Source organism: Pelmatolapia mariae, linkage group LG9 (genome assembly GCF_036321145.2).
Source record: "Pelmatolapia mariae isolate MD_Pm_ZW linkage group LG9, Pm_UMD_F_2, whole genome shotgun sequence".
Classification (NCBI taxonomy): Eukaryota; Metazoa; Chordata; class Actinopteri; order Cichliformes; family Cichlidae; genus Pelmatolapia; species Pelmatolapia mariae.
Window position 1 is genome coordinate 15443345 of NC_086235.1, and position 15196 is coordinate 15458540.

Consider the following 15196-nt stretch of genomic DNA (forward strand, 5'->3'; position numbering starts at 1 on the left):
AAGGATAAGTCATTTTTACTTGATACTTAAAAACCACAGCGGGGTTAGACTGGTCTGTTTACATGGTCTATACACAGTTTGATATGAGCCATAAACTCCACATACACACATGACTGAGGGACGAAATGCAGGCAGAAGAAATCAAACATCGGGGTTAACCAATGAGGACGGAGCATAAAGGAGCAGGAAGCAAAAGACAATGAGACCATCAGTGCTGTGACTTACCTGCAGTTAATGTTTGAATGGTGTTTCCACAGTGTTTGTGAATTGTGTGGGACTACTTGAGAGGAAAAAACTGTGAAAAATAAAAATATGTGTCAGGGCACAGCATGTGCTGGGCTAATGTCAAATGTATTCAACAGATATATTAATGATAAAACTTTAAACCTGTAAGACAAAAAACACTCTCAGAATCACATTTTTGGTTGTTATTGCTACAGTAGGTCAGTAGGTGACTCTAGAGTCACCTTTCAATGCAACATCCAATACATGCAGACGCACAAAGAAGCAGACACACAAAGTGTTTTATCACCACATCAGTTTACATGCAAAGAAGCAGACACACTAAGGGTTTTATCACCATACCTGATGGTTTCCATGCAAAGATTGTTTCATATATGACTTCAGAAGCATCATTTTGTGCATCTGGACTGTGCAGACACATGCAAACGCACAAAGACGAAGACACACAAAGTGTTTTATCACCACATCAGTTTACATGCAAAAAGCAGACACACTCACCAAGGGTTTTATCACCATACCTGACGGTTTCTATGCAAAGACGTGACGTCCAACACATGCAGACACACAAAGACGCAGACACACTCATAAAGTGAGTCAAGTTTGTTTCCCTAGCACATTTAAAGCACAGCTGTTGACCAATGTGCTGTACATCTAAAATAATTAAATAACATCCAGCACAAGATGAAATTACAGAGTTTAAGAAAGGAAACATAAAATTAGAAAACCTGAATAAAAACAGGAAAAATAATTGTCATCTACACAATAATGAATTCAGATGTTGTCTTTTATTAAAAACTGAGCCAAAAGAGAACATAAACTGAAAAAAAAGAACTGGCCTAAGGAAAAATATCAGTTGCTATCAGGTCTAGACCACATGAAGATACTTTCAGGGAAGAAGAAATAAAAATGAAAATGTGTCTAATGGTCAATCTACAAAATCTGTGTTAGTTTTCATATCAGCTACACTACTCAAAGTTTAAAGACTGCTTCCTACACCTTTGCAACAATATTAATACTTAAGAAATTCTGTCTAATGGCAGAAATATAAACACACAGAACAAGAGGTTGGTCAAATACCTTTCATTTTATTTATTTTTTTGCCACTTGGTTACAATCCTTTGTGTTTTACAGCAGCACAGAAGCTGTAGAGTGAACATGCACATTCAGAGCAGAAATTCAGAGTCTGATCAAAGCTAACCAGAAAGAAAAATGAAAAGCTTGTTTATGCACTGGAATATTTTGCTTTAACAGCATCGCTGAAGGTTTATGGCAAAGGATGGTCACACACAAGCATCACTTCATGCCTTTGGACTTTTCAGAGCACCAGATTTCTTCGCACTCTCTGTTCACCACCAGTTTGCCGTCATCAGTCAGTTGAAGACGGCACAGGTTGGCGGCAGGTCCGTAAGAGTTTGTGCTCCACCTAGGCGTGTCACATTTGTTGTACATGACCAGGTTGCAGTCAGCCTGCATGCACAGACGGACAGCATCTGATCCATAGGTGTCCGAAGCCCACAAAGGCTTCCAGCCATAGATGACAAAGTTACCATCATCCTGCAGCCATAAATCACACATTAAATAACTGTCAACACGCATGACTGGGAAACAAGGCTTTTATGAGCTTCTGAACTGAGAACATTTAAATTAGTCACCTGAAATATAGCTTTGAACTGCTTGTTGTTGGACACCAGGTAGTCTCCCCTGCGGAGCTCCTCATTTTTGGACAAGAAGTTTCTGCTCATGATCCTAAAAGGAGAGAATATAAATAAGCTTGTATCCACAATAGGCATTTAAAAGCACCAGTAATGTGTGAATCCATCAGTCAGTAGAGATATGTGGAATACTTACAGTTTTGAATATTTCACACCAGCCGGTCTAAAAGCAGAAGAGAAGAGAAGTGTTAAAATTGAAAGCACATCACTCCATCCTTATATCATTTTGACTGGGGGTGGAGTGACAGTCACTGCCCTTTACAGTAAAGGGATTGCATTTCCTGATAAGTGCTTTTTGTTTCTATTTTTAATATCTGATGGTGTCTGGCATCTTTTCCAAACAGAATTGTGAGCTGAATGCGCTGTGGTGCCGAACACATTTTGCTTTTGCAAGAACAGAATCAGAATACTTTAATAATCCCTGAGGGAAATCATGCAGCCTACAATCTCTGTAGGCTGCTGTTCATGTGAATCTTTCTTCTGTTTAGTTTAGTTTATCACACATATACCATCTTGGATCATCGGTAATAAATTACAGTTGTAATACTGGCAGAATTTTGTTGCACAAGTATGACTCTACAGTTAATTATTTTCTTGACTTTTTGAAGTGGTGCTGGGGGTGGATGAGTACTACTGTTCAGCAGTTGGGCGATTGTGTGTGCATGCGTGTCTTTGTGTCTCTTTGTGTGTCATTAGTGGGTGGGTAGTGGGTGACTGAGTGACTGAGTGGCTTGGGTGTCTGTGAGCCTAGATCTGGGGCTTACTGAGCCTTGGCCCCTTTGGGATATAGTCATGGAGGGAGGGGTTAGCTGGGGCGTGTATCTGGACCTTCTGGCATGGGCTGCTCTCTTGGTCCTTGGTGGCTTGGACCATGTAGGTGGCTCTTGAGTTGAGAACAGGAGCCTTTTCACGGACTCTCACCCTTTTGCCGTGGCGCCCCATCTGGGGCCTCACATCTTCCTGATGGGATGAATGTGTCACATGTTTTAACTTTGCATGTGTTGCTGTGCTTTGCGTTTGTTTTTTTATACTTGCACTGATTGCATGTTTTTTTTTAGTGTGTATATTTGTTAACGTGTGCCGGAGAGACTCCGCCCAGTTCTGATGGCTCAATGGACACACCTGGGAGGTCACAGGGGCCAATAAGAGGGCCTAGCAGGACAGAGACAGGGGGAAGTAAAATGGAGTGGTAGCCAGTGGCAGGTGGCTGCAGCAGAGGGCAGCACGGAGGCCGAATAAAGCACCCTGGACATTCTAGGAGAGTGGAGCTCGACTGGCAGATGCAGGCAGGTTTTTGGAAGGCCCAGCATGCTGGGATGAGACAGAGACGAGCGGAACCAGAGGATATTCTGCCAGTGGCTAGAGCCGAGGACAGGGAGACACACAATCGAGTGATGAGCAGAGAGGTGACGGCTGGATGCCTGGTTCAGGAGACCAGAGACCTGATATGTGCTTGAGCCTAAGGCAGCGGCGGCTGAAGTTCGGAGCTCTGCCCCTGCAGGGTAAGTCTCACCCGGTTAAGGATTATAAGCTTTGGGTAATTAAAGAAGAGTAACTGCCGCTATCCTCCTGTTCCTTAGTGGCTGCCAGAGCTGCGGAGGTAGGACGTCTAGAGGCCATCGCTGGCTTCACACCTCTTTAATAGATTATTCCAACACGTTCTCACTCCATAAGCGTAACATTTTACGCTAGGAGACAAATCATTCATATATTTTGCTTCCAGGCACCCAGCAAGTGCCTAGATTACTAGATTGGAGAAATGAGGAAACATGAGAACCATTTGGAATGAATCTACACATGTATGTTCGTTTTACTTAAATCGCTTTGGAAAACACTGTCTAACGTCATTAAAGTACTGGTTAACTGTGGGGATAAGGTTATGGTTAGGGCTGGAATACATGGCTGACGTGTATTACCGAGGGAGCGTCATTCTTCTGGATTTCATCCAGGGGGTTGGGGGGTTAGTTTTCCTATGCCTCCCAGTTTAGTAATTCTTTCCACACTGCTCACAGCCAGTCTTTGTGGCATTAGCAAGTAATTTAACAAAGGAAAAAAATGTGTTCAACGCTGGAGGTGGTGTTGGACCAAGACCACTGCAAGCTCCACCTCCTGTTCAGGAAAAAGTGGAGGCTGATAACCAATGGATGCCTTGAATGGAGAGAGACCTGTCGTGGAAGAGGTAAGAGAGTTATGTGTGTATTCTGCCCAAGGCAGAAAAGTGGACCAGGTTAACGGGTTATGAGTAGTCATGCAGCGAAGGGTGGATTCAAGTTCTTGATTTAAACGCTGAGTCTGTCCATTAGTTGGGATGATATCCGGAACTTAAGCATGGAGTGGCTCCCAGGGCTATACAGAATGTCTTCCACACCTTACGTTAACTGTGGACCTCTATCTCACACTATTTCTGCAGGTATGCCATGCAAACAGAAGACTTGTTCAGTTAAAACCTGGGTGGTTTCTATGGCTGTGGGACGTTCCTCCAGTGCAATGAAATGAGCGTCTTTAGAAAATCTGTCAAGTATAGTGAGAATGGCTGTTTTACCATTTGAGACAGGCAAACCAGTGATAAAGTCTAGTGATATGTGCGATCACGGGCGATGAGGAACAGAGAGTGGTTGTGGTGTTCACTCTCTCTGCGGTAGAGTATCACTTCCTGTTCCTGCTCAAACACAGTGGTGTTTTTGAGTAGCTTATCTGCTTAGCAATGTAATAAAAAACTTTTAGATACATTCTTTTTTCATAGTATAATCTTAACAAGCTTCATGCGATGCACACTTTCTGTGTACTCACTACCTATTTTATAGCCAAAGTATTCACTCACTGTGTCTTTACTGTTTCGCTAGCTTAGCTTAGCTCGTAGCCGACTCGCTAGCACCATGGCTACTTCACCTGTCCCTCCCGCACTTTCCTGCTCATTGTGTCAGATGTTTAGTTACTCCTTGGCCTCCTTTAGCAGTAATGATACTTGTAACAAATGTAGCATATTTGCAGCTCTGGAGGCCAGGATTACTGAATTGGAGACTCGGCTTCGCACCCTTCATACACCAGTAGCTAGCCAGGCCCCTGTAGCTGGTGCAGCCGAAGATAGCATAGGCCCTGCTAGCTGTTCCCCGGCAGACCCCAAGCAGCTGGGGAAAGAGGGCGGCTGGGTGACGGTGAGGAGGAAGCATAGTCCTAAACAGAAGCCCCAGGTACACCACCAACCTGTTCATGTGTCTAACCGTTTTACCCCACTCGGCGACACACCCGCCGGGGGTCAAACTCTGGTAATTGGTGATTCTGTTCTCAGACATGTGAAGCTAGAGACACCGGCAACCATAGTCAATTGTCTTCCAGGGGCCAGAGCAGGCAACACTGAGGGAAATTTAAAACTACTGGCTAAGGGTAAACGTAAATTCAGTAAAATTACAATTCACGTCAGCAGTAATGACACCCGGTTACGCCAATCGGAGGTCACTAAAATCAATATTGAATAGGTGTGTAACTTTGCCAAAACAATGTCGGACTCTAGTTTTCTGCTACCAGAAATCTCGAAGCACAGGCGGGGGCGGTGTGGCAGCAATTTTTCACACCAGCCTATTAATCAACCAAAGACACAGACAGACTTTTAAGTCATTTGAAAGCCTGATGCTTAGCCTTGTCTACCCCAGCTGTAAAACTCAGAAACCAGTCTTATTTTTTAACATCTATCATCCACCTGGGCCTTACACTGAGTTTCTGTCTGATTTCTCAGACTTTTTATCTTATTTAGTGCTCAGCTCAGATAAAATAATTATTGTGGGTGATTTTAACATCCATGTAGATGCTAAAAATGACAGCCTCAACACAGCGTTTAATCTGTTATTAAACTCAACTGGCTTCTCTCAAAATGTAAAAGAACCCACCCACCACTTTAATCACACTCTAGATCTTGCTTTAACATATGGCATAGAAACTGAACATTTAACAGTGTTTCCTGAAAACCCTCTCCTGTCTGATCATTTCCTGATAACATTTCCATTTATAATAATTGATTACACAGCACTGTAACTAAGTTTAAGAATATAATCCACCCTCTGTTATCATCTTCAATGCCCTGTACCAACATAGAGCAGAGCAGCTACCTGAACACTACTCCAACAGAGGTCGATCATCTTGTTAATAATTTTACCTCCTCACTACGTACGACTCTGGATACTGTAGCTCCTGTGAAAACTAAGGCCTCAAATCAGAAGTACCGGACTCCGTGGTATAATTCTCAAACACGTAGCCTAAAGCAGATAACTTGTAAGCTGGAGAGGAAATGGCGTGTCACAAATTTAGAGGATCATCATTTAGCCTGGAGAAATAGTTTGTTGCTTTATAAGAAAGCCCTCTGCAAAGCCAGGACATCTTACTATTCATCACTGATTGAAGAAAATAAGAACAACCCCAGGTTTCTCTTCAGCACTGTAGCCAGGCTGACAAAAAATCAGAGCTCTATTGAGCCAACCGTCCCTTTAACATTAACTAGTAATGACTTCATGAACTTCTTCACAAATAAAATTTTTATTAGTAGAGAAAAAATTACCAATAATCATCCCACAGATGTAATATTATCTACAGCTACTCTTAGTACCATTGATATTCATTTAGACTCTTTTTCTCCAATTGATCTTTCTGAGTTAACTTCAATGATTACTTCCTCCAAACCATCAACGTGTCTTTTAGACCCCATTCCTGCAAAACTGCTCAAAGAAGTCCTGCCATTAATTAACGCTTCAGTCTTAGATATGATCAACCTATCTCTATCGGCTATGTACCACAGGCCTTCAAGCTGGCTGTAGTTAAACCTTTACTCAAAAAGCCATCTCTAGACCCAGCTGTCTTAGCTAATTATAGGCCAATCTCCAACCTTCCTTTCATATCAAAAATCCTTGAAAGGATAGTTGTCAAACAGCTAACAGATCATCTGCAGAGGAATGGCTTATTTGAAGAGTTTCAGTCAGGTTTCAGAGCTCATCACAGCACAGAAACAGCTTTAGTGAAGGTTACAAATGATCTTCTTATGGCCTCTGACAGTGGACTCATCTCTGTGCTTGTCCTGCTAGACTTTAGTGCAGCGTTCGATACTGTTGACCATAATATCCTATTAGAGCGATTAGAATATGCTGTAGGTATTACAGGTACTGCGCTGCAGTGGTTTGTATCATATCTATCTAATAGACTCCAATTTGTGCATGTAAATGGAGGGTCTTCTTCACACACTAAGGTTAATTATGGTGTTCCACAGGGTTCAGTGCTAGGACCAATTCTGTTTACATTATACATGCTTCCCTTAGGCAGTATTATCAGAAGACATAGTATACATTTTCACTGTTATGCAGATGACACCCAGCTCTATCTGTCTATGAAGCCAGATAAAACACACCAATTAGTTAAACTGCAGGAATGTCTTAAAGACATAAAGACCTGGATGGCCACTAACTTTCTGCTCCTTAATTCAGATTAAAAATGAGGTTATTGTATTCGGCCCAAGACCAAGACATGTCCTTCAATGCACATATTAAACAAATATGTAGGACTGCTTTCTTCCATTTGCACAACATCTCTAAAATGAGAAATATCCTGTCTCAGAGTGATGCTGAAAAACTAGTTCATGCATTTATTAATTAATGTCCTAAAAACTCCCAGAAAAGCCTTCAGTTAATCCAAAGTACTGACAGGGACTAGAAAGAGAGAGCAGATTTCTCCTGTATTGGCTTCCCTTCATTGGCTCCCTGTTAAATACAGGATTGAATTCAAAATCCTGCTCCTCACATACAAGGTCTTAAGTAATCAGGCCCCATCTTATCTTAATGACCTTGTAGTACCATATCACCCTATTAGAGCACTTCGCTCTTGCACTGCAGGCCTACTTGTTGTTCCTAGAGTATTTAAAAGTAGAATGGGAGGGAGAGCCTTCAGTTTTCAGGCCCCTCTTCTGTGGAACCAGCTTCCAGTTTGGATTCGGGAGACAGACACTATCTCTACTTTTAAGATTAGGCTTAAAACTTTCCTTTTTGCTAAAGCATATAGTTAGGGCTGGACCAGGTGACCCTGAATCCTCCCTTAGTTATGCTGCGATAGACGTAGGCTGCCGAGGGATTCCCATGATGCATCGAGTTTTTCCTTTCCAGTCACCTTTCTCACTCACTATGTGTTAATAGACCTCTCTGCATTGAATTATATCTGTCATTAACCTCTGTCTCTCTTCCACAGCATGTCTTTCATCCTGTCTTCCTTCTCTCACCCCAACCGGTCGCAGCAGATGGCCGCCCCCCCTGAGCCTGGTTCTGCCAGTTCTTCCTGTTAAAAGGGGGTTTTTCCTTCCCACTGTCGCCAAAGTGCTTGCTCATAGGGGGTCATATAATTTTGGGGTTTTTCTCTGTATCTATTATTGTACGATCTACTGTACAATATAAAGCGCCTTGAGGCGACTGTTGTTGTGATTTCGCGCTATATAAATAAAATGGAATTGAATTAAAAATTGAATTAATAGTCTGGCTGGGCACTGAGTGTTGGATTTGTTTCTAGTGCAGAAGGAACATGCGGCTACAATACTCCCTAACGTCCTTGTCAATAGTTTCCCAGCAGAAATGTCTTTTAATGAGTGAGTTTGTTTTACTGCTTCTGGGATGGCATGCAAACTTTGCTTTTGAATCCAGTCGGGCACCTTGAACAGGATGCCGTGGGGACATAACGTTGATTTGCTTGTCCAGTGGCAGGGTCCAAGTTTGACAGCGAGGAGCTCTCTGTCTCCCACGTCATAATTCCTCTCTGCAGGCGAGAGACAACGCGAGAAAAAGGAGCAGGGCTAGAGTTTGGATGAAGAGCCTGAGTGTTGTGACAGCACTGATGCATCGATTTCTACTATGAATGGTTTCTTAGGATCGGGGTGAATTAGCACTGGTGTGGATGTAAATAGTTCTTTCAATTTAGTGAAGGCTTGATCTGCATCATGTGACCAGATGAAAGGGAGCTTAGTGGTCAGTTGTGTCAGCGGTGCGGTTACCTGGCTATAATTCCTAATAGACTGCTGATAGAAATTCACGAAGCCCAGAGAGCACTGGAGGTGTTTGCAAGAGGAAGGAGCAGGCCACTTGATAACTGCCTTCACCTGCCCCCCTGCGAGAATATGGCCCAGAATAGAAACTGATGATGCATGAAATTGACACTTGTGTGCCTTAACATACAGTTTGTTCTCCAGCAGTTGTTGGAGGACTGCCCGGACATGAATTTGGTGCTCTTCAAGGTTTCTTGAGAAAATCAAAAAGTCATCTAGGTAAACGCAAACGAACCTGTTCAATAAGTCCCTGTTCAATAAGTACCAGATATTCAAGTGTCCCAGGTGTGTGTTGAAAGCTGTCTTCCACTCATCCCCGTGTTAGATCTGAACCAGATTATATGTGTTTCTAAGGTCAAGTTTGGTATAGACTTTGGCAACATGGAGTGGTTCAAATGTGGAGCTGGTGAGGGGTAAAGGATATTTATTCTTAGTTGTAATGTCATTTAAGCCACGAAAATCAATCCACGTCCGGAGATAGCCGTCCTTTTTGTCAACAAAAAAGAACCCGGCCCCCACCGGGGAAGAAGTTGGCCGAATGATGCCAGCTGCGAGAAACTCCCTTATGTACTTCTCCATGGCCACACGCTCTGGTTGTGACAGGTTATACAGGTGGCTAGTAGGGAGGGTTGAGCCAGGTAACAGATCAGTGGAGCAATCATAGGGTCTATGGGGTGGCAAAGATCTTTACTGTAAACCTCCCGCAGGTCATAATACACAGAGGGAACAGTGGAGAGGTCAGGGGTTGTGTTTTCCTCAGACGACCTTTTAGGAGCCTCAGGAGGGTAAGCGGAAACGAGACAGTTGGCTTGACAGAATGGGCTCCAACTAACTATTTTTTTGGCCGGACCAATCTGAGTGAGGATTGTGAACCTCCAACCAAGGAAACCAGGATGAGTGGTGTACCTGTAGAATGAAATTTGGCGTGAATGGATGGATCTAGCTTAACAAGCGGGATGTTCAGTTGTCTGGCTAGCTCACTGTCAATGAGACTCTGTTCGGCACCTGAATCTACAAGTGCTTGACAGGTATGTTCTTTTTAGGTTAAACAAGAGTGTGACTGGTAGCTATAAATGGGGCTTAGGTTCCTTGGAACCTAACAAAATGACATTTTTTTTCTCTTCTCCCAGCTTTTTGAGTTTTAATTTGTATCATATTTGCTACATGTGGCTTTTTTTGTTTTCTTTTTTTCAGTTTATTGCTTAAAAATGTGTTGTACAATTTCTGTGTTTTTTTGTTGTTGTTTGTTTTGTTTTTTTATGATTGGAAAAAAAGTCAGTGATGATGTAGAAGTCTTTCATAACTCATGTATCAAATATGATGCACTTGGCTTTACTGGGTTAAAAAGTCTTGTTAAAGAGAGGGACGATGCAAAACATTGGGAAACCTGTCCCTGTTACAACTCTTCTTTTATTGTTCGTCGTTTTTCAGCTGCTCACTCGTCACAGGAAATCATCTACCTCTGCATCACCCTGTAAATACCATCCTCCTCTGTGACACCAACCATTTGTATGTCCTTTTATTCTGTATATCCCCTATCCCTCTTTTCCACATGTCCAAACCATCTCAGTCTTGGCTCTCTTACTTTCTCTCCAAACTTGTCATGTCTAGCGGGGCAAGCCGTGTTGAATGGCTTGGTATTGACCTGGTATGCAGGCAGTTTGAGGCCCCCTGCCGCCCTGCATCAATGGTTTCCTGCCTGCAGAAAGTTTGCTGCCATGCATGTGCTCACTAATGAGCACCTACACATGTGTATGAGAATGGCCGTGACACCAATCCAGCCAAATCCTGGTTGGGCAAACTAAAGCTCAATTCTCTCACTGAACAACAGAAAGTGGGGAAGTGGAATATAAGGGGAAACAAAGAGAAACTGTAAAATTGATAAGATGTTTTGCGATATTTGTTGAAAAATTTATTGAGACTGTTGAGCTGTGAAAGGTAAAGAAAATGGGAAACTCAAGCTACTGCTATTTTCTTTCTGAAACTACGCACTTTGTTTTATGCACAGTTTAGCCATTTTATTTACTTTCTCTAATTCATTTTAAACTACAGCCCTGTATCTAATGTAGGCCTACTGTGTGTTTCAGTGTTAACAATAAATTTTGTTGAAATGTTTTTAACTTGTATTTTCATTGATCTGTCAGTCTATTGTTCATACATTCAGATATTGATAAAAATAGGCTGCTTCTATATCACAATCATAACGCAAGTTAGACATTATGATGTCCCAGACCTCTGCTTGAGAAGATTTTCTCTAACTGGAACTTCTCATATTCTAGTTGAATACCCCTGGCCTAGCGGCTCGTGGGCTGACCTTGAGCGGCCGCTCAGTTGCGGTCCTTGCGCCTTGCGGGACTTGCAGGCCAGTCTTGGGTCTGGCAGGCTGATGCCTCTGCCCTCCGGCTTGGCCTTGTGTCTGGCGAGGCCCTGGCCGGGGTGGCGTGTGTATATATGTACTTTTATAAATATTTTGTTGATACATTCACTCTGGGATTTGGTAGCTCTATCTCCTCGCGGGGTGTCTTAAATAGTTACCCTCTACATATCAAATATGTAACGGAGTGGAGAGCTAGTCTCAATATGATAGAGAACATACAGTTACATTGTAACCTTGGTTCTCTGAGTGAGAGACTATCTCTCCACCTTCAGGCCGCTCGGAAACGCGTTTCAATCAAACTATCACCGGTTTCGCGTTTGCACAGTTGTTTTATACATAAGCTCTGGGGTGTGGCCGGGCTAACCAGAGTGTGTCAAAGACATATCCACACGCCACAACCGGGGGGGGGGGGGTTGTCATACCTCGTCCATTTGGAATATGTAATGGAGTGGAGAGATAGTCTCTCACTCAGAGAACCAAGGTTACAATGTAACTGTACGATACTTTCAGGGAAGGAGAAATACAAATGAAAATGTGTCTAATGGTCAATGGAGGAATCTACATCATCTGTGTTAGTTTTGATATCAGCTACACCAGTGGCGGAGCGGGGGGGTGGCTTACTGGGCTTAAGCCCGGGTTGTTTTTTCAGAAGCCCGGGGTCTTTTGGAGTGTAATTTTTTCATAGTTAGATGCCTGGCTGAAAACTGTATAAAACAAAAACTACACACAATATTTGAATCACATAGTGCACACTGTGGGAATTTACGACTGTGCGTAAATCCCCCCTAATATTGGTATGATCCGAGCTCAGACACTAAGCGACTGAGCGAGGGGGCGGGGGGAGCTGCTGCCTGCGAGTGCGCTGTTGGAGAAGCGCAGCGAGGCAGACAGAGGAGAACTGAAGTTTGACCAGGTACCAAAGCAAATCATTCGTACTGTACAAATAATGTAAATATGACGGTGTATCATGAAAGATTGATATCAAACTGATCACTTGACCCATATTACGTTACTTGTTCTTCAAGTGAATCAACAAATGGCGAAATGAAAAGCCGAACAACAACAATGCTGTTTCTTAGAGAGTCTTAGCTTACATGTGTGTTTATTTCATATTTTCAGTTGTTACCCTCCACGGCTAAATAAATCGGTTTCAGTAATGTACTGATATACAAGAATGGACATAAGGGGCGTCTTTCAAAGAAAAAACTCAGGTAGATGTTATTTTATATATTATGCTTTGTATGTTGTTCAGTATATTTCTATGCAAAACGAGAGGAATTTTAATGCACAGCAGTATATTCACAGTTTAAACCAGATATTTACATACACTTTATGGAAAACACAAGAACATTTTTTTACTGTACAACATCAATTTAGAGTAAACTTGTTTTGTTTTGGATAAATAAATATTGAAATATCTTTTGAATTAGTTAAAGAGAGACAGAGCTGTCTATTCTTTCATCAAATTTAGGAGTACATGTACACTAAGTTTATTGTTAATTAATTAGAAAACTCCAGACGTTTCCATTCTGAGCTTAAGAAGCTTCTGATAGGTTAGTAGAGTGCATATGAGTAAATTGGTGACACACCTGTGGATGCATATAAGGCAACACACAGAGCCTGTTTCTTTGAAATGGGAAAATCAAGAGATATCAACCAAAACACCAGGAAAAGAATTGTGGAGCTCCATAAGTGTGGCTTAATTTTGAATACAATTTGGTGCCATTTACAATTAAGAAATACAGATAGTTTCTCTCTTTACTCTTAAAGTTAACAAATATGTTTTTATATTTATCAATCTAAAAAAATAAACATTTAGTTTGATTTGATGTTACAATTAAAAAAAGTCTAACTGTTTTTATCTGAAGAGTATGTAAATATCTGGTTTCAACTGTATATTTGATGATGTTGGTGTTTGGCTTGATTGTCAGCACAAAGAGGGAGAGAGAGGAACAGAGAGGGAGAGAGAGGAGAATGAGGACAGAACAGAGATGGAACAAGAGCAGGTGAGACAGACATGTTAGTCAAATGGTTGTTTACCAAAAGTATCACCGTATCATAGGTACTCATGTATCTCGTACCTAGTGTTTCTTTTGTTTGGTATTTTTCAAATTCTATATTTATCAAGTTATGCAGGCTTGTTTGCACAACAAGGCTAAATAATTATATAAACTTTTCTCAATCTAAATAGTGTACTTTGGTAGAATTTAAAAATAAGTGTAGTGCAGGTCTATGAGGATTTTCAGTGCTACTATCATCTAGTTCTGATTCTGGTTCTGTCTTGGTTAAATCCTAAGTAGTCCTGATTTTGAACTGTTGTAGTCCTGTTTTAATTCTGGATCAGTTCTGGGTCTGGTTGAATTGGGGTTTAGTCCTCGTGTCTTGATACAGCCCTGATTTTATTCTGCCTTGCTGCTTAATTAAAAAACTAGTTTAAGGTGTCCTGCATATGCGATATATATATTTCCCTATATGAAGTCATTCTTTTTTGAACAAAACTCAAAACAGAGCCTATTAATCTTTCAGTCATTTCTAACCCCCCCGCCAATCCCACATGCATACTACCCTTTAGGGCTAAGCCCCGGGTGTATCAAATGTCTGCCTCCGCCTCTGAGCTACACACCTCAAAGTTTTAAGACTGCTTCCTACACCTTTGCAACAATATTAATACTTAAGAAATTCTGTCTAATGGCAGAAATATAAACACACAGAACAAGAGAGGGACACAGAGAGACTCAAGGTTGGTCAAATACCTTTCATTTTATTTATTTTTTTGCCACTTGGTTACAATCCTTTGTGTTTTACAGCAGCACAGAAGCTGTAGAGTGAACATGCACATTCAGAGCAGAAATTCAGAGTCTGATCAAAGCTAACCAGAAAGAAAAATGAAAAGCTTGTTTATGCACTGGAATATTTTGCTTTAACAGCATCGCTGAAGGTTTATGGCAAAGGATGGTCACACACAAGCATCACTTCATGCCTTTGGACTTTTCAGAGCACCAGATTTCTTCGCACTCTCTGTTCACCACCAGTTTGCCGTCATCAGTCAGTTGAAGACGGCACAGGTTGGCGGCAGGTCCGTAAGAGTTTGTGCTCCACCTAGGCGTGTCACATTTGTTGTACATGACCAGGTTGCAGTCAGCCTGCATGCACAGACGGACAGCATCTGATCCATAGGTGTCCGAAGCCCACAAAGGCTTCCAGCCATAGATGACAAAGTTACCATCATCCTGCAGCCATAAATCACACATTAAATAACTGTCAACACGCATGAGTGGGAAACAAGGCTTTTATGAGCTTCTGAACTGAGAACATTTAAATTAGTCACCTGAAATATAGCTTTGAACTGCTTGTTGTTGGACACCAGGTAGTCTCCCCTGCGGAGCTCATCATTTTTGGACAAGAAGTTTCTGCTCATGATCCTAAAAGGAGAGAATATAAATCAGCTTGTATCCACAATAGGCATTTAAAAGCACCAGTAATGTATGAATCCATCAGTCAGTAGAGATACGTGGAATACTTATAGTTTTGAATGTTTCACACCAGCTGGTCTGCAAGCAGAAGAGAAGTGTTAAAATTGAAAGCACATCACTTCATCCTTATATCATCTTGACTGGGGTTGGAATGACAGTCACTGACCTTTACAGTAAAGGGATTGCATTTCCTAAGAAGCGTGTGTGTGTGGGGGGGGGGGGGAATTAGTGGAGCAGTAATGTAATGGAGTTGAGCAATCGCAATTGCTGACGTGTTGTACAGGGGAGCTTGCTGCTGTGTTCTCCAGCTGTCCTTTGGTTGGGGTGA

General features: G+C 42.0%; 2 protein-coding genes across 2 annotated transcripts; both read right to left on the bottom strand.

Moving 5' to 3' along the window:
• Positions 1 to 1320: 1320 nt before the first annotated feature.
• Positions 1321 to 2158, bottom strand: LOC134634627 (B-type lectin plumieribetin-like). Its single transcript, XM_063483943.1, has 3 exons — positions 2092 to 2158; positions 1896 to 1989; positions 1321 to 1797 (listed from the first exon to the last, which is right to left on the bottom strand). Exons 2-3 carry the CDS (start codon positions 1983 to 1985, stop codon positions 1537 to 1539), a joined length of 351 nt encoding a protein of 116 aa, XP_063340013.1. The 5' UTR covers positions 1986 to 1989; positions 2092 to 2158; the 3' UTR covers positions 1321 to 1536.
• Positions 2159 to 14148: 11990 nt separating this feature from the next.
• LOC134634638 (B-type lectin plumieribetin-like) lies at positions 14149 to 14813 on the bottom strand. Its single transcript, XM_063483955.1, has 2 exons — positions 14724 to 14813; positions 14149 to 14625 (listed from the first exon to the last, which is right to left on the bottom strand). Exons 1-2 carry the CDS (start codon positions 14811 to 14813, stop codon positions 14365 to 14367), a joined length of 351 nt encoding a protein of 116 aa, XP_063340025.1. The 3' UTR covers positions 14149 to 14364.
• Between the last annotated feature and the right edge of the window lie 383 nt (positions 14814 to 15196).